General features: G+C 36.4%; 1 protein-coding gene across 10 annotated transcripts in view; it reads right to left on the bottom strand.

The window, feature by feature from the left end:
* Nucleotides 1-675: 675 nt before the first annotated feature.
* The window catches only part of ATF2 (activating transcription factor 2), a 50,615-nt gene continuing 27,106 nt past the window's right edge, over nucleotides 676-24,184 (bottom strand). For all 10 annotated transcript variants that reach the window (XM_082284787.1, XM_082284785.1, XM_082284790.1 and 7 more), the window contains 4 exons: nucleotides 17,747-17,896; nucleotides 15,727-15,933; nucleotides 9,944-10,049; nucleotides 676-3,296 (listed from right to left, as the gene is read on the bottom strand). In XM_082284787.1, the coding sequence (XP_082140913.1) occupies nucleotides 3,070-3,296; nucleotides 9,944-10,049; nucleotides 15,727-15,933; nucleotides 17,747-17,896 (690 nt within the window). In that variant the 3' untranslated portion in view covers nucleotides 676-3,069. The remainder of the gene's footprint in view (nucleotides 3,297-9,943; nucleotides 10,050-15,726; nucleotides 15,934-17,746; nucleotides 17,897-24,184) is intronic.

Below are 24,184 nucleotides of genomic sequence, written 5' to 3'. Positions count from 1 at the left end.
GTGTGCAGCTTTACTTCATTTGGTCCATACATGGAACAAATGCAAACATGCAGCAACTTTACCCTTTTGTTTCCTCCCAAGCCTGCATATTGGGGTTCTCTCATGAGCTTTTCAAATGATAACAGAACGTGCCATTTCACGCATGTTTCCAGCATCCATAAATAAGCCCAAACCATTTTTACTATTCTAAAAAGTATCAGGCGCGAGGGCATAATTTTTTCTGAACCTTTGACAACACAACTGCAAGCCATTCATTTGACTACAGCTGTTATTTCTGGCTTCATGTATACTGAAGTAAGATTAAAATAACTGGAAGTTAGGTGGAAATTCTGATTACACACAGTGCTTCTGCTGTGGAACTCAGGGCAAGCAGAAATGGCTGAGCAACATCTGGGATCACCAAGCTATGCTTATGAACTCATTTATCTGTGGATTACCTTGGGCTCCTGGAACTAATGATACAAGGCTTGCTCCTCAGAAGCTGCTGGAACTCAGCTGCAGAGCAATGGTATTTGCCTTATTTTCTAAAGAAACATACTTGTTCTCGTTTACATAACTACTTTGACATTACAGTAATGACTTTCAGAAAAGCGCTGATAATAGCAAGGATGAAGAAATAAGTCTGAAGACAGTGCTGCCTTTTAGAACAATTATAATTTCATTAAAATAGGAACATAACTTAAAGATAGATTTTATTCTCTTTGATGATTTACTCATGCAAACTGCACATAAAAGAAAACAGTACAGTTTGTGAAACATGTCAAATGTAAAGACCCAAAATGCTAAGTACAGAAGTAGTGTGACAACGTCTCAAAACGGAATCCATGGTAGTACGGCTAATACCTTTTCCTATTTGCTGAACACAGATTTTAATGGTTCTTTTGCCAGCCCCACTGTTAAATTCATGAACTGTTTACACATCTCCTATACACTTATGTAGACTTATTTTACAAGCGCAACAGTTTTGTTATAAAAAAACTCCACGTATATGATTTAAAAGCCTTTGTGTTTAGGAGAGCAAATTATAGTATAATCAATGAGGCCTCATCTAGTCCACCAAAACTACAATGAAAAGTGACTGTAGAGCTTTCTTGCAGAATTCACATTTTGTGCCTTAGCAATTCATTTCTTTCTTGCAAGAGGTCCATTGTATTTAACCATCCTGGAAACGTTCAATAACTGTTACAGATTTTTATCTTGAAATTGGGAAAGTAAGACTTTCAAACACATGAGGTTATCAACACAACTTTCTTAGTTTTAAAATACAAAATATTTAGAATCCCTAATATTTTCATGCTTAAAGCCCTGCAATGATACATATATGACTTAGATACTTCTTTGTCCAGTTTTCATTATAGTATGGTTGTATATATATTGCAGAAATTATATTTTCCTGTGGATCAATTACATTTTTAGATTTAAAACTGAACCAAATAGAAATTTGATGGCACTGACACTTAAAAACTCATGATATAGTGTGGAGAAGGAAGAGCAAATGAACTACACAACCCATTATAAATGCATTAAATCTTTGTTATATACATAATGGAATCCTGCTTTACTGCCAGTTGCTACTATGCATCTGTTTTTCCTATTATACAAAGTTTTCCGACCTGAAAGCACACATCTACTTTTTTTAAAACAACTTAATCTATTGTAAAATATTGTACTGTATTTTGAACATGAGTACAGAATCAAAATAGATAATGGCACATTTAAAAAACTCAATATCCTACAGATGATTGGATAATGAGAAAAAGTGTACCTACAATCATCTCATCAGAAACAAACTACATCATGGAATGTTAGTTATCCAAGTTCGCACAGTAAATAACATTTTAAAACTGCAATCACCTATCAGCCAGCATCACATTGAAGGCATCTTTAAACATTCAAGCAAAAGACTGCTGGCATTAACTACTGAACCATTCTCACACACACACCACACACACCACATTATAATTACATTGTTTCCAAGATACGGTAGATACTGATTTTTTTTTTTTCCACAAGAAAGGTATCAAAATTTTTGCTACTAAAAGATGACAGTGCTTACACAAGAAATAAGTACAAGTTAGCTTGCAAGTACAAGACAATGACAAAAAAAAGTCGAGTTGTCTGAAGAAGGATTTTAGGCTTTTCTGGCATCCAAAACCATGAGTAAAACTCCTTAGTCTGCGACTCAAAAATCCACAAAATATCATCCTACTTTGGAATACTAAGTATTCCATACTTGATAACCCTGTATTTTACAATATGCTTACTGGTTTCAGCCTAGCAACAAGGGGTGGTTATAGATATCTATTCTGACTGGAGAATTAAAGCTCTCCTCCCACCAGAATCAAGTGTTAGTGTGGGGAAAAAACCCACCTGACATCAATTTAAAATTTAAAAAAAAAATCAAATCTATTTAGTAATGATCCTCACCTAGGATTGGTATGTGCATAAGTACTGTATGTCATATACTGTACTGGCCCTATTAAACAAATTAAAAACCCCAACAGTTAAAAGCCAACCAAAATGCTATACATAAAAACCCAAATGTTCTTCTTCCAATGTTCTTCCTCTCATAATGTGCAAAACAACAAAAAGGCAAAAAGACTAAAAGCAAATTTACTGTTACTGTCTTTCTCTTGCCTAGTGCTTTATGACCTTGCTAACGTTACAAAGTCAATAGGGACTATGCAGAACTTTGGTATAAAAATGTCACATAATATTACTATCACAGTCTTGGGGATGACCTTCAGTAATTCACCCCAAAGTTTGTTAAAATAATACCAAATTAAAAATGAAATAAACCACATTGTACTGTACACACACTTTACACATTAAGCACAAAAAATAACTAGTAAAACTAATACTTAAAAAAAAAAAGTCTTTTGCAAAGAGACTAGAACTGGTGTTCTGTGTCATCTCCACCTGCCAATCGTTAAAGCCAAATTTGAGTTGGATTTTTAAAAATGAATAATTTTAAGCTACAATTTCTCCTAGATGGAGACTGGTCTGTTGTTGGTTTCCCTTTAAAGTCACAGATGTGTATCTAAGGAACTGATGCAACCAAGTTTTTAATCAACTTCCTGACGGCTGGGCCTGGGAGGGAGGCGCCAGGACGATCTGGGACAGCACGGGCTCCGTGCTCTGGTCCGCCATCTGCGTGAGCACCGAGGTGGCCACCGCCTCCGCCTTGGACGTGGAGCTCACGCCGTTGGAAGTGCTGACAGAGCTGTGCTGGATTGCTTCTGTGTGCGGGCTGCTGGGCACCGAGATGTCTTCGGAGCTGTCATCTTTATCTGCAGCTGAACAAGAAAAATTCATTTATTCTGTCCCCAGGAACACACACCGCCTCATCCCAGTAACAGCAGTCATCCCCTCAACAACTAAAATTCATGGTGTAATGCAGCACAAATTGTAAAACAAGCTTATTTCCATTTTTTTAAAGAAAATACTACTTTGTGAGCAGAAAAACCAGACTGCAGTATGGACTGTTCAGGAAACCAGAACATTTTCATGTCTTCAAAGCCATGATTAAAATTTCCTGCCTAGTAAATCAGCCAGTGGGTACCATGCCTAATTCTAATGATGCATATTCACATCAGCTGCTGATTAATCAAACAAGAATAATTCTACATTCAGTAATGAATATTTGTGATCATGAGTAAGATACCTGAAAAAATATTACTGACACTGCTATATTTACTGGACAATACTTACATAAGTTTTCAGCCCCCATTCTTTTAACAGAATGAAGTCCCATAACTTTACAAATGCCTCTCAACAGAGTTTAAAATTGTTAAAACTGGTTTTAAAAGTATTTTCAGAGTATTTCACATGTTCTCCACAAAACCAAAGTTAATTAGCCAGAGTTACATCATTTTTTCCCATGACAGAGTACGCAGGTGTCGCGGGTTCGGTTTGTAACCGGGCGGAAACACCTATGACAGCAGGTAAAAAAAAAATCATCGCTGTGCAAAACTAGAGTTTCCAAAATGGTCACGACTTAAAATGTCCTTCTTGCACAGACACTCTAAGTCATGCTAGAATAATTCTTTTTTCCAGAGTTGCAGAAGTTAGCTAAGGTATTATGCAAACAATGCCAAACTAAAAGCTGAATTCAAAACTAAAAAACCAAGAACAGAAAATTATCCTACTGTTTTTCACTCAAAAATAGAAATATGAATGCTGAATTTCATTATAACTTTTTTGTATCACTTTGTGTTACTTAATGTTTGCAAGTACTTTTCACAACAGTTTTCTACACTGACCCAAATCAGTACCCAGCTGAAATACTGGAAGTCCCTTTTAAAGTACTACTGGCTATCATGATCCACACCAACACAGCCAGAAGCAGGCACAAGCTATTGCTTGGGACAAAGCAATGGAACAACGCTTGATTTTCTCTAGTCTTGTCTTTGCAATCTCTTTCAGATTTGCCTGAGATTGGCCTACAAGTTCAGAAGTGTCTCAGGGGAAGAGAAACTATGGGAAAGGGTGACACTAACATGAGGAGACAAGCAATGCTGTGGTATCACATCCTCATTTCCACAGAAAGCCAGGCTAACAGCAGCAACTAAAAGGAACATTAAGTGTCAAAAAACAATAATGAAATAAAGTTTGTGTTTTACTGTGGTTTATGCTAGCTATGGATAAGAAAATTTACAAACTTAGCAAGTTGAGACCCCAAAATAAAGATCTTTGAGCAGCCTTATGCATACTAAGAACACACTCCTCTTCGAAGCTTGAGAACAACCTTTCAATTATTGACTGCTTCTAGAAAGAATGGTAAGGTCAAAAAGGATGGGTATGCAAGGAAACTGCTTTCTTTCTTTTTGGGAATACTGCCTACAAGAGCAAGGTGGCAATCTCTCCTACAACTCTACTAAAAGAGCATGGACATAATAGCTTAAAAGTTAGAATGCTCTTATCCACAAGGCCAACTGTTTACAGATTTACACTTTTTGAAAAACAGATCTTTCAAACATTAAAGGAGAGAGATACTGATTACAGTGAGCTAGATCTGCTGACAATTACTGCATATCCAAAGGTTTCATGGTAACTGTATACAGCAAGTGCAAGGAAATTAAGATATTTCCAAAAGGCATTTGTAACCCTTAGAAGAGTTTGCCAATTGAAGAACAGAAAGAATATGAACAAGTATCAATTCAGTTAAAAGTATTCAACAGGGTGTCATCTTTACCATACCTCTATTGAGGCCTACATGACCTCATGTAAAAACAAGTAAGAAGGAACATATGCAAACTTTGTTAAAAATAGAAGCCCTAGTGCCACTTCCTGAAAAATACTCCATTACTAATTATGAGTAGCATATTCTTTCCTCAGACAGAATGAAAAGGCAGCAAGTAGGACAACATGTATCAAATACCGTCTCTCTGCTGTAACACCTGCACCTTCAGAGCTGCTGTCACACCTGCACCTTCAGAGCTGCTGTCATACTCCTATGAATCTCAATCTTCCTCTCAGCTTCTTTTGCTGATTCTCCATGTCCGTGTTGTCCAAAACCTCCTCATTCTCAATAAAAATGGTTAATTTTAAATGCTAGAGAGGAAGTTAAATTAGATCGCTATCTTTCAGCCAGAGAAGGAAGGTCTTCCACTGTTCTATCTTCCTTAACATGTATTTCTTAACTCAAAAGAAATGCCTGTAATGGTATCACAGTGGTAAAGAACAGGAGAAAGGCCTGATTTTCTGACTTTGATGGGCTCAGGAAGATCCTATGAGCAATGTAAGAAACAGTTACAAGTACAGAGATGACCACCAATGTACAAGAGCAGGGTTCATATTGTAGAGCAGATAAACAAACATGCTGTGCTGAAGACAAAAATGTACATGACTGAGGTATTTTCAGATGCCAGGGGCTAGAGAGGGGGAGTTTACAGCAGGCAGGTGATTATATAAGACACAGACCTAACACTAATTTATGGTAATAAACTGGACTGGAAGCGTAAATTCTTGCGATAACATACAAACCGATACTTAGAAATGTGCGGACACCCTAAAGAATAGCTATTTGGATTTTCTTCAATGTCCTTCCTTATGTAGCCCCAACTTTACAGGAACAGTGGTCAAAAACTGAATAAAAAACTCCATTTGAAGAATTAAAGCCAAACAAGAAAATCTAGGCAATGATTATAGAAGGTATTTAGAAGTCATCTTATTACAGAGGTGACTTGTTTTCCTAAGCCTGAAGACTGGGAATGAAGAACAAAGGCTTTCAGAAGAACACAGAAAAGTCATACTTAAATTCTGAATTCTGACAGATTTTTTTTTTTCCTTTTTTTCTTAGTTGACCAGAGAACTGCCAAGCACAGGACTGTGATTTCAAGAGTGCAACTGATTAATAACAGAATCATACAGTAGATAACAATGTAAAAAAAAAAAAAAGCTAAAGCATTTTAGCTTTTTAATGGCTCCCCCAGCTTTGCCTCAAATCAAGGAAAATGCACAGTCCAAATTAGAAATTAATTCACAGAAATAATGTTTGCTGTATATTAGAAGGCTGAAAATTTACAGAGCTACATCACATGAACTTTCCAAGGCTACATAGTTTCTAGACAGGCTGTGTCATGAGGAGCAAGCCTTTGGACATGGAACACAATGTGGGCTATAGGAAAGATTTAAAGAGCAGCAAAACAAGCACAGACTTTTGAGGATATACTAAAAAGTACCTTTTTGGAGTAGTCAAATATTGCTGCTATTTGCTTCTTACCAACAGTATTGGTAAGCATTGCTTACCAATAGCTTTCAGTAAGATAAGCAAACAAAGAGGGAGGGATTTCAGTCTTCTGAAAAAAAAAACCCACCTACACCAAAAAGGGAGTGAGTACACAAGCACTGATGTGATCCTGAACTCCTTTCACTCCCCTGATAATCACTAACAAGGAAGAAGCCTCATGGTAATTCTCATCAGCCCATTCAGGGACTATAGAGGGAGCTAAGCCTAGAAATGCTTTTTTCCAGGAAGTTGGCCTTTGTGAATATCCTCTGCAGTCACTGAAGAACCACTGCCTGTCCAGAACAGGCTGCAGGAACATAGTGGTTTGAGAGGTTCAAATCATTCAAGGTCTGAAACTGGTCAGTCACCTTCTATCTTCTTTTTTAAAACTAGCTAAGAAAGAACACAAACCTCCCATTTAACGCCACCTACACCACAGCCTCTATTTATCTTCTTTTATATTCAAATTTGAACAAATGCTCTTGAATATTATGACATCCTTGTCAAAAATATGAAAAAAATACCTTAAAAGCCCTTAACCCCCTTTTTTTTTTAAAAATAAAAACCCCTCTGAATACCACAACATATTTTCTTCTCACAAGTTTTCACCTTTGTCCTACTATAAAAGTCCAGAAAAATCCTGACAAAATACAGGGAGTATTGTAGAAGACTTTTAGAAATTATCTAGTATGGAAGATAACACAAAAAAATAAATGAACAGCATCTAGATTTCCTGTATACAGAGCACTTTCCCCACCATAGCTGAAGATGCAGTCAGAACCAATAGCATCCTTCTTTGGAAAATAAAAAAGCGTAAGCTGGCTGAAAACTAAAACTGCAAGAGAAATTCATCCACACTGACTCAAAGTACAATAACCATTTTTCTGGTTTCTCTGTCCTAATGACACCATCTTTTGAAGCAGGCACAAGACTTTAAAATAAGGAAAATATGATCCCAAAAACAATTTTAGAAGAAAGGGCTACCTGTGCTGTCATGCTTTTCACTTGGCTTGAGAAAAATGTGTCTGGGAAATACAGAAGATCTTAAAAGATATGTAAAAGTAAAGGCCAAAAATACCCAGAAAAGTGATAGATTATTTATTCCTATTTAAGTGTATAATACATGAAAAACCATCAAATTGTGGACTTGGCTGTTAAAATCTGGTCTACTCAGTGCACAATATTCAGCACTGCAGGAGCTCTTAAAACTAGGGTCTTCGATTTCTTCCACAGAGACAAGACTGTTAAACCACTCACTACATTTTGGAAGCAATTCAACTTTGATTATTTGATGAATATAATATGCTTAATTAAATATACTTTATAGGAACACCATTTTCATGAACACATTGACTGAAACCTTTTTTCCTCTCATAAATTGTACTGTGGGTATGTCACTTAGCCAACATGCTTTCCCAACAATATTCATGCAGAGATAATGTGACAAAATCCTTTCAGAAGGATGGCATTACAACTATCATTCATGTGAAGCTTTTACTTTCAACAGACTTTTCAAGAAACCGAGCTTTGCTTCCAATCTCCTTGCATAATATTTTTTTTTTCTAAGATGTAGGCTTTTGCCACTGATTAGTATTTTAGGTCTGATTCATTTTGTATTCTTTACTGAATCAGAAGCATTATAGTCCTTTTCTGAGGGCTGAAAACAAGCACTACTAGACAGGCCATTCACTAATTCTTCAACAAAGAAATCCTTGGCATGTAATCACTTTGACTTATGATTAAATATTTTTCATCCCAATTCAGGAACATGAATCCTCAAAACATCAAAATTCAAGAAACCTAGGGTTTGTTTTTTGTGTGTGTGTTTTTTTTTTTTGTTAAAAACCTTGCATGCATAATGCTATCCCCTCGTAGCTTCTGTATGAAATTATGTTGTTCTGTCAGATGGGAGCCATAATGGCCTCATCCCTGCAGCAATCATTGTTAATATAAATCCCAAACGTATTTCTATACTGTTCCAATTTACTCCAAGATGCTATTTTCTGTCTTGTCAAAATGACTGGAGATCAAAGGACCAAGATTTATAAGCTCAAAACTGACAAAATCAGTATTCTAAATATATATGGCAATACAGAGTTGCTAAATCTCCTGAATCTTTTAAATTAAAAAATATTGCCCATTCTGATGAAATTGCTTACAATGACTACAAGTAAAGATGGTGGCTATTAAGTTTTATCGCAAGCACCTGAGGATCTGTTTGCATGCAGTACAAAATGTTCCTTTATTCTCGTGAATTACTGACACTGGCAAATTAAAATGAAGTGGCTACATATGGCAGAAACAATCTTCACATTTACAAATATCTTGAAATATCACTAAATCATAAAAACGAAAGCTGTGGGTTATATATTATGAATGTTGCCTAATGCATTCCCAGCTCAGTTATTTGTAACAAATTTGTGTACAATGGACAAAATTGGCCATTTATTCTACAGCAGCAGCAGCTGGTTCTGGCACTGTGCATCACAGCCAAAAAGGAAGCTACAAGTCAGGAAAGCATAATTAACCTTTAAAATGCTGGAAAGATGAAAAATCAAATGAACAACTTAAAATAAAAATATGGATTAGAAAATACTGGTATTGACAGTGTCAGTATTCCCCTCAATACTAGAACTGTTTTTAAAAACACCCTCTCTATAGAAAAGCAGTCACTTAATGTGGGTATCAAAACAATCTAGAAGACATTGTACAGTAGGAGCCATGAACCTGCATCTGATTATTTTAATGGCTCAACTGATCCTGGATGTTATGGTAAATGAGGACAGCTGTTATAGTACCTCTACTGAAATCTCATTACAATGAAAGAAAAACACCCACAAGGACCTTTCACTGTATTAGGCTACGATAAAGTATAAAAAATGGTTTATCATGTGCTCTTAATACTTTAATTATATTTTCCAAAGCAGGTGTAGTAACTGATAGTTCTTAAATGCTAATTATCATATACATTCATTAAACCAACATAAAGCTTTCAATGTTATGCAACAATTCAATTTTGACCTAAAAATACATTTTTAAATATCACATATTAATTCCTGTCTTCTAATAACTTCAAGATTAAAATAAAAAGGATCTTCCATGTAATATATGTAATATTAGAACTGCACTTCTCAATTTTAATGCTCATTCACTTCACTTTGGCAGTATTTCATTGATGCAGCCTCAGGCTATAGGTAATGAAACATTACTCACTATGATAGCCAGATTTCTTCTGCATGGCAGTTACAGGGCAATCTTTATGAGCCAGAAGAAGCTGTTTCAGCTGTGCCACTTCATTTCTCAGCAGGGTGACTTCATTCTAAAGGAGAAGAAAGTTATGTACTTTACCAGGCTCAAACTACACACGTTTTAAAGGTAAGCATTAAGTTTTATAGGATTTTCAGTTGTTCATTTAGGGGTAGCTGAAATACAAGAAGTTTCCATTTGGTATATATTGCAAAAATGTACATGTTTCTTTTATCTTAGAAAATGTAAATATTAGCTGAAACTTGGCTAGCTTTGTTACATTAACTGGGAAATGCTTCCAGTTTTTTTTAAAATACAACATATGTTTTTCAGTTTGCAGATGCAGAGTCTACATATAGTCTCATTCACATGATCCAGCTACTGTGAGACTCTTCTGGAAGGTTTTGTGATGAATTCTAATCAGAGTAAACCTACATTTAGCTATACACATTTTAACAGATGTCACAGCCAACATTAGAAAAGGGAAAATACAAAAGAGAATCCAAAAAGCCAATGCAGAATAATTCTTCAGTGACTATTTATACTTGGACTTCAAAAAAGAAAATCTCATGTACTGGAAAACAATTTAGCAAATATTGGTTGATCTCCAAACTGATTTTTATTTTGGCAGCCATACATAAACATGTTCTATGAAGGAATCATTGATAATAATGACAAAATCCGGAGATGTCAGCTTGTGTCACTGAAGCAGAGTGCAATCTAAGAGACAGCACCTGCACAATCCAGTGACTGGGTTCATTTCCAGACTGTGCCTTTCCACTATTGGGTGACCTTGAACAAGGTCATTTTACTGCTTTGTGCTTCACCTTCTCCATTTGTAAACTGGAGGACAGCAATACCTACCTCCCCGGGAAAGCAGTTTGGTGTCTAGAGATGAGAAGTGCTACATAACCGCATTACACGGGATAATCCAAATTAAGAATGGCATGGCACTTTGATAGACCCACTTTTACTTTATAGAGTAGAAAAATATTTATTAATCATATGATCTGTAATGCTTTGTGATCCCTATATCTGGACACAATATGTGTTTTTCATGGGTTATTTTATTTTGAATATAAATCTTTTCTATTAATACCTGAAGTTACTTCAAGTGTAAGAACCTTTGCATATTTGTGTAATATACCACACATGTGACATAATTATTTAGTAAATGCTTATGTTCATACATTTAGGAGCAAGTTAAAGAAGAAAACCAACAGAAGAAAATTGGATTGCATTTGAAATTATCTGAAAAAATAAACTACAAGAAAGTCAACCTATTTACTTGCAAGCAAGAAATAAAGCAATGCAGCCAGAGATGAGATGAATTACAAGTTAAAGGATTCCAAAAGACAACAATTCTTTCAAAACAGAACTTATTATGTTTAATTACACAAAGTAACTAAAATATCAGACTGTTCAAAGAAAAGCTCCTCTTCTGTGTTCTCTCTCTCCATTTAGAAGACAACCAATTTCAAGCCTTTATACATGCAAAATCCTCTTAAGGTCTCCTTTTCTATTCAGTCCTTTTATCGTGTAAAATACCCTTTAGAAACTTTTTATTAAAACCAAAGGCTGGAAGATGCCAAAAATCTGACTTCACAGATATTTATAATGGAAGAAAAATGTGATCGCAAACAAAAAGGTTCGTAACAAAAGAAACCCAACCAAAAGCCCCACAAATTCTCTACCAGGTGGCATTACATGTCCTGAAACCTTAGGCTGTTAAGAAAGCACAGGACTACTGCCTCCAGCTCTGTCTGCCCTTAGTTCCCCATGTTATTTACTGAGGAGCCACAAATCTTGATGCTAAGCAGGCAGCTGCACAGCATTGACAAAGTTTGGGTAGAAAAAACCACACTGATGTAGTTTTGAGACACCTGATAATATACAGAAGCAACAATGTAATGAAATATGAAATATAGTTCTGTTAGTTCAAAGGAACTCTGGCAATCAGGAAAAGGTTTGCAGAAATTTTCTACCTTGTCTCCCACATTTTAAGGAAGAGTTTTATATACAAACAGCACATGTAAGTATGAAGTTGCTGTTCATCTGTGGAAGTAAAATTATATGTTTCTGAAGAATTTTTATAAGACAGTTTATAGATCAGTGTCAGCTGTATTAAAAATATTAAGACTGCTGCTAGCATAAATACAAAAAGGAAATACATTATCCTAAATAGAAGCAAACTTGAAAAACATGGACCAGCATTCCTACGAAAAGAGGTTGAGGTAGTCTCTAGAACAATGCTAGCTGCATATTCCATAACAGGAACACTTGTGCCAACACTACTACATGCAATGCACACATCACTCGTGACACTAGAACAGAGTTCTGTTTGCTAGACACATGCGTGGGGAATGCCACAGAAGGATAACCTATGGTTGCCAGTTACATATTACCAGTAAGAACCGCTTCTGACTGGTAAAGGGGACTGTTAGAACCAATTCTTACACATACTGCAGTTAATTATCTTGTATGTGACAACAGCAAGTCTTTCCATCTCATTCAAAACATGTGAATGTGTGGTGGTCATTGAATATGTGGTTGACATGTTGAAAACATGGCTATCAAGAAATACATGACACAAACACTTTTAACAGCTGGCATGAAGAAAGATTATTTCAAGTTTTCACACTGGAAAGGTTCTCCTCATTAGTGAGATAGAGGCAAGCGCAGGCATCAACATTTCTTCAAAGCAGCATGTAACATAACTCATATGCTGTGGAGAAGAATTTGTATGTTCCCACATTTTGAAATGTGCTAGCATTAGAAAGCAGGTTTCTGGAGAAAAGCATATTGACTTGTACCTGCACTCCATCTTCCAAAAGATGCTTTCCTTTCTGTATTCTTATGAAGGGAGGACACAGTATATGGCACATTCTTCTCTATCTGCCTATTTCTCCCTGCACCCAAAATGCAGATGTAACAGTGGGACCATGGGACCACATTAGCCCTTACTCAGCATGGTGTGGGACAACATTTGTGATACATTTACTAGAAGTATCATCAGAGGCAGATAAATGTGACTTCTGGGGATAGGGGATTGTCTGTGGCTGAGTTAAACAGCATTTTTCCCGTTTCCTTTTGGACAACTTCCTTTATGGGAAAGGATTTTTACTTATGGGCATACTTTCATAATTTAGCCTTCCTAAACAGTTCTGCAGCATCAGTACAAACTATCACTTGATTGCTGCTCACTGAAAACCCACTGTGACCTCACAAGGAAGACAGGCCATTCTTCTAAAGCTTCGCCCTCTAAGATTAATAAAGCAACAGGGACCAAATACAGAACCTATAATGCACTTTGGCATCTGATCCTGCAACGTGGCTCGGTGGCCACTACAGACATTGTCAATACCTTCTTAATACATTATACAGCACCTCATACCCTGCAGGACTGTGCAAGGCACAGAGGCCACACAAGGTGGTGAATAAAATTTAAGATCAATAAACAGGTCAACACATTAATAGAAAACACAGTCCGCAAAAATCGAAACAGTAAATAAACTTCAAAATGTTGGAAGCATGAAAACAATGTACACAGCAGAGCCTATAAAAGGCAGCCTACCTAACCTACCTAACCTGTTACTAGTGATGTAATCGATGGAAATTTTCCCTTACTCAAATATTTGAAAAATACTGCTTAAAAATGAAGTTGCTTTCAAACATTTAAAAGAAGAACTTCATAGGAGTTAATGTACAGAACAATATATATACATCAACCAAGCCTTTTCAAAATCCATACATAGTGTTAGTGAGCTTCCAGTCTTAAAAACTGACATCAGAATCTCTGACACAGACATTATGAGAAAGCCAGTAACAAAGTGTTGAAAGGAGTCAGAATTGTTACATGAAGCAATGCAATGCAGTTGTCTTGGTATGAACAAGCTTTTGGAAATGTAACATCTCGGTAAATTCAGCTGAGCAGGCCTCTTAGATATTAAATAAAATATGAACTACTAACCCAGTCTATAAAACTGCACTACGGCAAAACTCCAAACTTATTCAGTTTTCTATTAAATACAAAGTCAGTAATCATGGGTCATTACTGCCCACTCTGCTGATCAGCTGTGTTAGCCTGTCAAGTTGTTATTACGGAAATATAGGATTGATTAATGTTTTCACATAAAGTACAGTTTAATTATTTCTCTGACATCCAATTTTCTTTAAAATTATTCTGTTCTTTACAGTTAACAGTTTATTTTTGGTATACTGTAAGAAAATCTTTCTTAAATTCACTATTACTGAATTAACTCTTAGAAACCTTTTGGTTATGGTATTTATGTGATTTTTTTTAATTATAAAACTTGTTATATATATGTAAAAGGCAGTTCACATGATACCAAACACTACTTTCACAAAAAACCTGAATTATGGCTGACTTTTTTCATTCTCCTTCACTCCTTTCTTTGATTATTTAAGCTACAGTGCTACAAATAATTATGTAATTAATGGACTTAATTGAGGACTATGCATTAAAGGAATATGTCTAAAGACTGTGAACAGGTATGAGAAGAATACATATTTCCAAGAAATTTAACTAATGCTGGTGCACAGTGTTATGATTCTTGCAACACAGGAAACCATTTCACGTTGTGTGCTTAGGTAGGAATTTTTTTACATTTCAGGGTCTGGGATGCTGAGTATTTTTAAAGACATGAACATGAAGACAACTGATACACCGTAATTTTGATTATATGATAAAACATAACCTCAACATGCCCTACTTTCCTGTTGGTCAAACTGTGCTGTTTTCTATACCAAACAGCACGAGAGGTGAGTTTTCATAGGAAGATGATGATGATGATTCTGTGAATTTGACTCAGTGAACAGCTCTGATGAAGAAAAACAAGTGACACTTTAACATATCAAAATACGTTTCACTGCATTTTCTAAATGAATGCTTCCTTTACGAATTACATAATTTTTCCTTTCAGCAACTTCCAAAACTAAGCTTTTAGACTATTTTGAAAACAGTAATTTGTGCCAATTCTTACATGCTGCTGGAAAACATTAGGAAAGTGTGCTTTAACATTTAATAGTAGTTTAAACAAAAGGGTCACAGACTGCCCTAGGGGGAAAAAGTGCATTCACACGAGAACTTTCTGAGACTGACAGCCTCAGAGGAGGTGGAAAAGTGATCTGCAACATACACTGGCCCTACCCTCTTACAGCACACTTTGTTTCTATAGGATTTAGGCGGCGGTGGTGAAAATTTGCCCCGCCACTGCTGTACCCATTTTGTGGACAAAAGAGGCCTTCAGTATCCACTGATGTCAACCTGACACCTTCTACAAGCACTTCATTCACTTTAAAGGAAAAAAAGTGAAGTTAAAAAGAACCAAAGGAAATAAACCCAACACTTACTCAAATAACTCAGGCTGTGATACAAATTAAGAGCAAGATGTGTTCAAGGTAAGACTATTTCTTTGCTTGTAAGTGTTGCTTCCAACACATCTTGTCATCTCAGTTTAGTATCCTAATCTGAAAGTTATCTCAAATGGAACAAAGGATAAAAAAGTTGTGATCCTAAAGTTTACACATCTTGAAATATGAGTATGCTCTTATCCTCTAGTTTTACTGCTATATGCAGCTAGTTCTGAATTTTCAAGCCTGAGCTGAGCTACCAGCTATAAAACCATTTATATTTCAGATTTCATGCAAAGTTTTAAGTTCCACTGATCAAGGATCACTGTGTAGGAACAAAAAAACTTACTAATTTTCCCTTGAAATAAAAAGTATACCTGTAACTGGCCATTTAGTGAGCTCAGGTCCTCAGCTTTTTTCTCCAATGACTGCACCCAGACTTTCCGTTTCTGTCGGCACCTGGAAGCAGCAGCCCGGTTTCTCTCCAGGAACTTTCTTCTTTTCTCATCAGGGTCTTCATTGGCAGCTCTTCTTCGCCGACCACCTGTATTTGGAGTTTGTGGCGTAGGCTGAGCTGGTGATGCCTGAAAACAGTCATGACTTAACTCACAGCACTGGCATAAAAAGTCATCACATCTTGAGAAAAGCATTCAGGGCATTTCTAAACACGTTTTGGTTATACACTTCTTTTTTTGAAAGCTGTGCTCATTTAACTCTACTGCGATGTTTTAAAAACTTTTACCCGTACTTACACTCATGATCATCTTACATTAACATATTACACCCAAAATAGCTTTCAAGCTACATTTAGCAGGAAATGAATTTTCTATTTCTGACTCTTCCCACACACCTTTAGTCACAACTAAAGGACGGCACAATTGCTTATGCCCACTACACAGAAGCTGTTTGACAAATGCTGGCAGTGCTGAGACTCCCTGATCCCTGGATCTCCAGATAGCAATTTCCTACTTGTTGATGTGTTTCCCACCACTGAGTAACAATTTCCCTCAATCCACCCACATTATACGACAGTATCAAAATACTTCGATACTTTAACTTATACATTATACTCATTTCAAAGTTGTATACAGACCCTAGACAAAGATTTAATGAAATATGATAACATATAACAGATCCTAAAATCCTTTAGAGATAAGATAGAATGTAACTGTCCACATGACATATTCACACATGCACCTCAACATTCCATCTAGCACAGCAAGAAACATTTGAAACTAAAAACTCCAAACACGTACCAGTTGGAATAAATTCTAGATAGCTAATAATAATAAACCCATGGGAACTCAAATCAGCATCTTAAGAATAAAACACTTGCTATTTTTGATTAATACTAATTGTAAAATAACTCTAGAATAATCAAACAGCAATTTTCATCTTGAAAATTCTACTATGTGATATTATGAAAATATTCCTTAAAAAAACAGTATTCAAGGCAGTGTGGGGGAACAGCAACCTTAAGAAGGAGATCCATTTATGATGGGTCACTTTTTTCCCCTCTTCTGTTCCAAACTATTTGTTTTGATACATTATTTGATTTCACTGGGCAGTGTAAGAATCTGAGGCTTTCATTACAGATGCAGGTCCTTCCAGTTCTGGGCCAGATGTGTAGCTTTTATAAAATTAATATTCTGCTATGAATTCTGAAAATAACTCTTCGAGATTTTTAAAAGTGTTTTGAAAACACATTTCCAAGAGGTTTTGAGAAACAGAACAGCTGCAATCCTCCAGGATTCACCAGGAAGTGTCTTTCTTCCAGCAGTACTCCCACTTCCAGTCTGACTCAGAGGTTTTGCCTTTTACTCCCCTGTTCTGATCTATCGTCCCAAAAGGACAACACACCACACCTAAAACCAGAGCCCCCCTTCCAGAACCTGAGATGATGAAGTACACTTAAGGACACAGCTGAAACTTTTCCTGTGGCAGCCCAGGAAAGATCCTTCAAGCAAATTAACATAAGCATGATACCTGATGCAACGAAAAAATTTCTACGCATATTTACGGTATAAAATATAATAAACATACAAGAGATGCAACAGAAGCACAAAATAAAAGCACTTATTTTTTCAAATATATATATTGACCAGCTGTAAAAATCTCAGCTACCCCAGAATCTCTGATCAATGAACTCCGGAAATCAGGACTTAGTCCTAAATTTGAGCAGATAGATACTACCTGTTTTAAATCATCATCTTGGATAATAGATTTTAGAAGCATTAAAGAACATGGGAGACCTGGAAACATTTTACATGCTACAGAACTATTGACTAAAAGAGGAGTCTGTTAACGTCTATTTTACAAACCAAGAGAATAGAAAAAAGATACCAATTTGCAAAATAAAAGGAGGGGGTAGGAGGCACATGTCCACTCTTGTCATACCGGTGTTTCAGTTGTTGAAGTTGCAGGCTGTTGTAGTGACTGTGGTCGTGGTTCCTCTGACTGAGTCCTAACCAACCCACTTGGATGTCCCTTGGCAGTATCTCCATTTGTTACCTGAGGGTGCTGCTGGGTCAAGGCTGCTTTCAATCTCTGAAAGCAGAAAATAAAGAAGAAAAAGAAAATAAATAATCTCTCATGCTAACTTGAATGCTTAATCATTTATATTAGCAGTTACTTCCATTCCGGAAACAGGAACTCCAACTCTTAGTTGTCTCTTTTTACAGGCTTTCAGCAGTGACCTAGGCATACACCTACAAATAGGTGCTAAGTTTCTGCAAACATGACAATAGCAACGAGGCTTACATAAGATCCCAGAAAGGGAACCTGGAGACGTAAACAGAAAGCCTCATCTGTGGTGAACTGTGCCCACAAACAGGTGAGTGGATGGCCATAAACAGTTGCTGAAACTGGTAGTACACAAGGGTACCAGAAGAGTAATGAAAACACAAGAAGGAAAATAGGTAACAACCAGAACATAAGCACCTTTCAATTTAAAAAATTCTGGTATTCTCTATCTCTATCCATTTTTAAATACCTTGTTATGCCTCCACTAATTCATGGTCTTTACAATACTCACCTCTGCAATCCTTCCTACGGGTAATTAGATAAAAGCCAAGATCTTTGCTGAAACATCTTAATAATGTACAAAATACTAAGAAGCTTCAGGTTTTATGTAAAGATTATTTATGTAGAAATATGCAAGGTAACTACTACAGCATGCTACTTTGCAGTAAAAAACTGCTAAAAGGTTTGATGTTCTTTTATTGTACACAGCCACTACAAAGAACAGTAATGTGGAAGTTCAGCTGTATATAATACACCCAAGAGTTACTGACAACCTGATGGATGATCTTCAAACATTTTGTTGACTGCCTCTTGAAAAATATTTCATTCAACTTTTGGTGAAACCTATTAAAACTGTAATATAATACATTCTATTTAAAACAATTTCTTAATCTTAAGCGATAAAATGTCCAATTTCACTAAATACGACTGCCTGTAATTCCAGATTCTTTCTTAAAATTTCATGAATACTGTATAATTTATAATGAATTTTTCAGTTTTACTGAAGAATGTACTTTATGGTGTCAGAAAATGTTTTTCTACTGAGCGCTGGATTTTTAAAGAATCCAATACAAGTTTAAGAAAAGATTAATGAATTAAACATGACAGTTTGTAGAAATTCTGATAACTTGTTTCATCGTATTTTGGAATATGAACAAAGTGTCACCCACATACTAATATTAATAGAATGTCTTAAGAATGCTAGAGAGAGGCAGCATTTGGCCAGCTCAAAATAAACAGAAAACTTTGTACCTATTTATGTAGATATTCTGTATAAACTGTAGTATCCAATGTCTCTCAACAATTAAGTCACTGGAATATACTAACAGCTCTCTCCTACCCTCCATGATGACAGGCTTTCCTGGATCCTATGCTACAATAAAAACAGATTGCAGATTACCTCTGTCAGAACTGCCAAAAATCTTCAGGTCTGAAATATGGCAACTTAAGTCAACTACATGGATTTCATAGCATGTAACCACCACCAGTAGGTATCCTAACTGAGGACTACAAAGACAACCAAGAAACTCCAACATTCCTCTACTGGCTCGCTATTAAGGAATCTTTAGCCAGTGACTTCTGTAGAAAGTCTGTTCTGTAGTGATTGCTCTGGATTGAATTAACAACACATTACACCAGATAGGAGCCATGCAAGTGCACACGAAAACTGGGAGCTAATCAAGTCCTGTTCCTCACCTCATTTATTGTATCAACTTCATATGTTTCCCAGAATGAAGGAGACATTTCAGAAAAGTACACAAATCAAATTTACTGATCTGTTTCCCCAGTGCTCAACTTCAACAATAAAAAATTTAGGATAGCTGCAATCATTTGGGCAGGATGACAAAAATTGTCAAGATATGTCCATAATTTTTAGTATATCTACAGCACTCTGGAAGTCCTTAGGTAGTTAACACTTTAATTAAACTCAAGAATTGACTTGTACCTTCCTAATCCTCCTTGGAGGAACAAGCTAACAAAAAAAATTTCAGTCCCTGTCTCCAGCAGGCTTAAGTGTTCTCTAACTGTCTAATTACAATTACTAAAACCAAACTCTATGATCTACCTGCCAACAACTGCAAAGTTCATGATTGCTCTCTCTCTTCAACTAATCCTGTCTCTAAATTGTAAAACTTTCTACACAGCCACCAGGACTACCAGGGAAACACATCACCTCCAAGTCAGTTTTAAAAAAGTATTTTGTAAAGAAAGTAGCAAGTATTTAACACCAGTATGACAATATCCTTTCCATACATTATTAACGTAAGATTTTTCACTATTTATTTTCATTTATGACTTGAATTACTGTACAAGTATTTCTTTTATCATAACTTGCTGTTAGGCAGGATGTGACAAATTTTCATCAGTGCTAATCAAGAGAGTAGTGACAGCACAAATCAGTTAAAGGATACGCTCTCTTTTGTTTCAAGTTGTCATACTATGAGAGTTTTAAAAGTTACCATCTAAAAATTATGTCTATTGGGTTTGCATGGCAAGGTTTTGCACAGGGGTGGGGTGGCAGGGGTGGCTCCTGCGAGCAGCTGCCAGAAGCTCCCTCCTTGTCTGACAGAGCCAATGGCAGCTGGCTCTAGGACAGACCTCCAAAGAGAGTTTGAGGGAGCTGGGTCTGTTCAGCCTCGAGAAGAGATGACTGAGACGGGACGTCAGCAGTGTCTAGGAGTATCTGACGGTGGGATTTGAAGTCAAGACACTGGAGCCAGGCTCTGCTCAGTGGCACCAAGCAATAGGACAAGAGGCAATGGGCAGAAACTGATGCATAGAAGTTCCACCTGAACATGAGGGACAATGTCTTTACTGTGCAGTGACCAAGCACTGGAACAGATTGCCCAAGGGAGGGAGTCAGGCTTCCCTCTCTGGAGATAGGCAAGAACTCTCTGGATGCAATCCTATGTCATGTGCTCCAGGATGGCCCTGCTGGAACGGGGGGGTTGGACCAGATGACCACTGTGGTCCTTTCCAACTTGACCCATTCTGTAACTGTGAAGAGTGAGAGGAGTCCTCCCCAGCAGAGGAAGGAGTGGCAGAGATGTCTGAGGAACTGACCACAGCCACCATTCCCCCTCCTCCTGTGCTGCTGAGAGGCAGGAGACAGAGAAGAGTTAAGCCCAGGAAGGAAGTGGGGAAAGGTGTTTTTAAGTTTTGGGTGTATTATCCCACTCAGATGTGATTGGTAATAAAAGAAACTGATTTCCCCAAGACAAGTCTGTTTTGCCCATGATGGTAATTGATGAGTTTGCACTGCGATGTGCAAACAAAGTTGGACTTAACTCTACTTACTGTAATGCTAACATTTAAACATTATATCCTGTAAATTCATAAGTAAACAAACTCCTTTTGAGAATTACATTGTTAAATGTAATGTACTATGAAAACAGGAATAGAAAATAATTAGATTTCATTTCATATTACAAAATTTTAAAATTGAAATTAAAGTAGTTAGGATTAAATTATCCACAAATGCAGACATATTGTGAAAATCTGAGGAATATTTACAGATTTTCACAAGGAGACTTCCAGCTCCTGTGTTTAACAGGCTTCATATTTTAAAAGGTAATGCTGGAGTAAAATACTATATGCATGTTGTGCTTCTTGTAAGTAGGGAGATAGTTACTCCAAATTCAATGAGAATCTCATCTTTAACAATCAAGTATATAGAAACATATATTAGAATAAATGTATACAAGCATTTTTATCTTGGGAAACCTGATGACAACAGAGGTTGTTTGATATTATTTGCTTACAGGCAAACTAAAACTGTTATTTTCAGATAGGTTAATAGCTTTTAAGATCTTGATTAGCAAGGTTTTATCATTCATGTATATCCTTGAAAACAAATCCTCATCACATCTGTCAAAATTTGGTAGGACTAGATCAGTCTATCAAGAGCTCACAGAAACAAGATAATATACTCCAGAAACAATTTGTGAAAAACTCAGATCCATATTTCATATCTGCCACAAAAGCTCATCAGAGTAATAACCCTCCTTCTCCTGGGTGTTATCCTACCATCTGCTCCTCTATTACTTATCTTTATTTTGCAACTAATTAACAGCATAATCTTCTAAATTCAGCAAGTTAATTATCATTATTGTGGTCTTTGCAGCATCATCAGTCCTTATGAAGTCTTGTCTCTCCACCCCCAGAGAATGTATGAAAATGAAGTAGGTTGTGAGAGGGTCTGTTTCTTTAGAGTAGGCTCATTAGGTGTTTGCTGATTAGCTCGGCACGCAGGGAGACAGGTCAGAAGAATTCTGCTGAACACAAGGTCCCATGCTGGGCTCCAGCAAGTTACTGTCGGTTTCTGAACATTTGCCAAGATGCCCTCTGTCACTTCTCAGTAGAAACCTCCTGCCGAAAGTCTCCTGGTTGCCTACTGAGTGCAAGGTATTTCTCAGATTGTGACAGAAAGTTTTGTACGGGAAGGAGGAGAGTGAGGGAAACATTCCGTATTAAAGCAGTCCTGAAATTCTTCAGAAACTTCCCCAACCCATGCTGAAGAGTCTGAACACTAAGTTTGCACCCACAAGGTGCACACTCAAAAAGGATGCTTTACAGCTGCAACTCAAGGCTCATGTTTCCTACACAGAAAGCATACAATTACAGAACTTCTCATAGGAAGATCAGAAGCAATTCTACAGTATTTAGAATCATGTATCCTTATCTTAGTGAGGAAGTTTTTTTGGGGTTTTGAGGCTTTTGGGTTTTTTTAAAAGACAGTTATTTCATCTACTTCTAAGCCTCTCTAAAATACCACGAAACTGACATACATGTGATTTTACTTAAGTATGAGAAAGTTAAGTTTCTTTAGCATGCCAGCAAACATGGAATCATGTCAGAAAAACAGACAATTTATATTAAGTGAGCCACAGAAATCTGAAACTCATTTTCACTCCTACTGAATGTCATTCTCGGTATAAGATGTAAGGATACTTTCAAAATAATAGCAGTAAAAGACAAGCCTGTGTCTGAATAAAATCTCTAGTCATTTTTTACTTCAGTTCTACAAGCAGTAGAGAAAGAGGATCCAAGAATGTTCAAAACTACAGTTACAGTGCCTTTCACAGCTGTGAATGGACCAGCTCTGTTCACTACAATACATTCAATATTGGGGCAATAAAATTAAAATGCAATCTGATTTCATGCTATTCTTCCACAGCACTGAAACACATAAACCACTGTACACATTACTGTGGTGAAGGAGATCCTAAGACTGTGCTTAGTGCACTCTTTTACTTAATGTCAACTGTTTCAGTCAAGAGCCTCTTGCACTAAGAGCACCAATCATAAGGATTTGGCTCACTGCACAACCAATTTTAAAATTTTTGTCTGTCATCACTTTTATGTATTCCCTTTTTGACTATTTTTTCCTCCCAATTATTAGTCCTTGCAGTTGGTATACATTTTTCTATCTGCTATTTCACTCAGAGAACCTGTTCCTACATACAGCTGCTCCTCTATGGAATTCATAAAATCATTTAATGTCAGGCAACTTGAACAGTAACCAGAGAAAAGACTATTGCAGCAAAGACCGAACAGAGTTCTAGAGGTGACAGCTCAGTAGCTCGCTTCGCATCAATAATCAAAAGTGACATGCCGAAGGAGTTTGACACTTCAGACTGAAAACTTCATCAAACATAGAAATAAATACAGTTTTGATTATTATGCATTAAACTTGGACACACTAATATAAAATACTTTCAAATGTTGTAGGAGAGATACTTTTCCCTTTACAAAGGGAAAAAGTCTCCAAAAGCTGTCCACAGCAGGAGAAAATTCTCAGCAAGTATCTTAGTTCCTTTATCCTTAAAGGGTTTTATGACTTGAAGGACAGCTGAAGAAAAATTTTAACTATGCTATCAGAAGGCATCCTACGTCCATTAGCAAAGATGTCTCCTGCCAGTTGTTTAAAGGTTTAGATTTTAGAAACAAAAATATCAATTTGTTTTACTAAAGTTCTTTCATGAACTTAAAAAGAAGAAATAAATTTCTTCTTTGTACAATTTGGCAATTTGTTAGGAAACGAAAGGTATGCATAAAAATAAAAATGTGTTGTTTACATGTCAATAAAAAAAAAATGAAGTTTTCTGAATTCATATTTAAATAATTAAATTTCAGAGCATTAGGAAATAATGGCACTACAATCTCTAATTTGACTTTTATCTAATTACTTCTCACATTCACTTTAAAAAAAATGCCTACACAACAGCAGCCTTCTGTAAGCCAGTAAGAGTGAAATGAATGATTGCAATGAGGAATGAAATCAGAGCATGAAGTTCTTTTCTTACTATAAAA

Source organism: Coloeus monedula, assembly GCF_965178545.1.
Source record: "Coloeus monedula genome assembly, chromosome: 7".
Taxonomy (NCBI): domain Eukaryota; kingdom Metazoa; phylum Chordata; class Aves; order Passeriformes; family Corvidae; genus Coloeus; species Coloeus monedula.
This window is presented reverse-complemented; position numbering and strand designations above follow the sequence as displayed.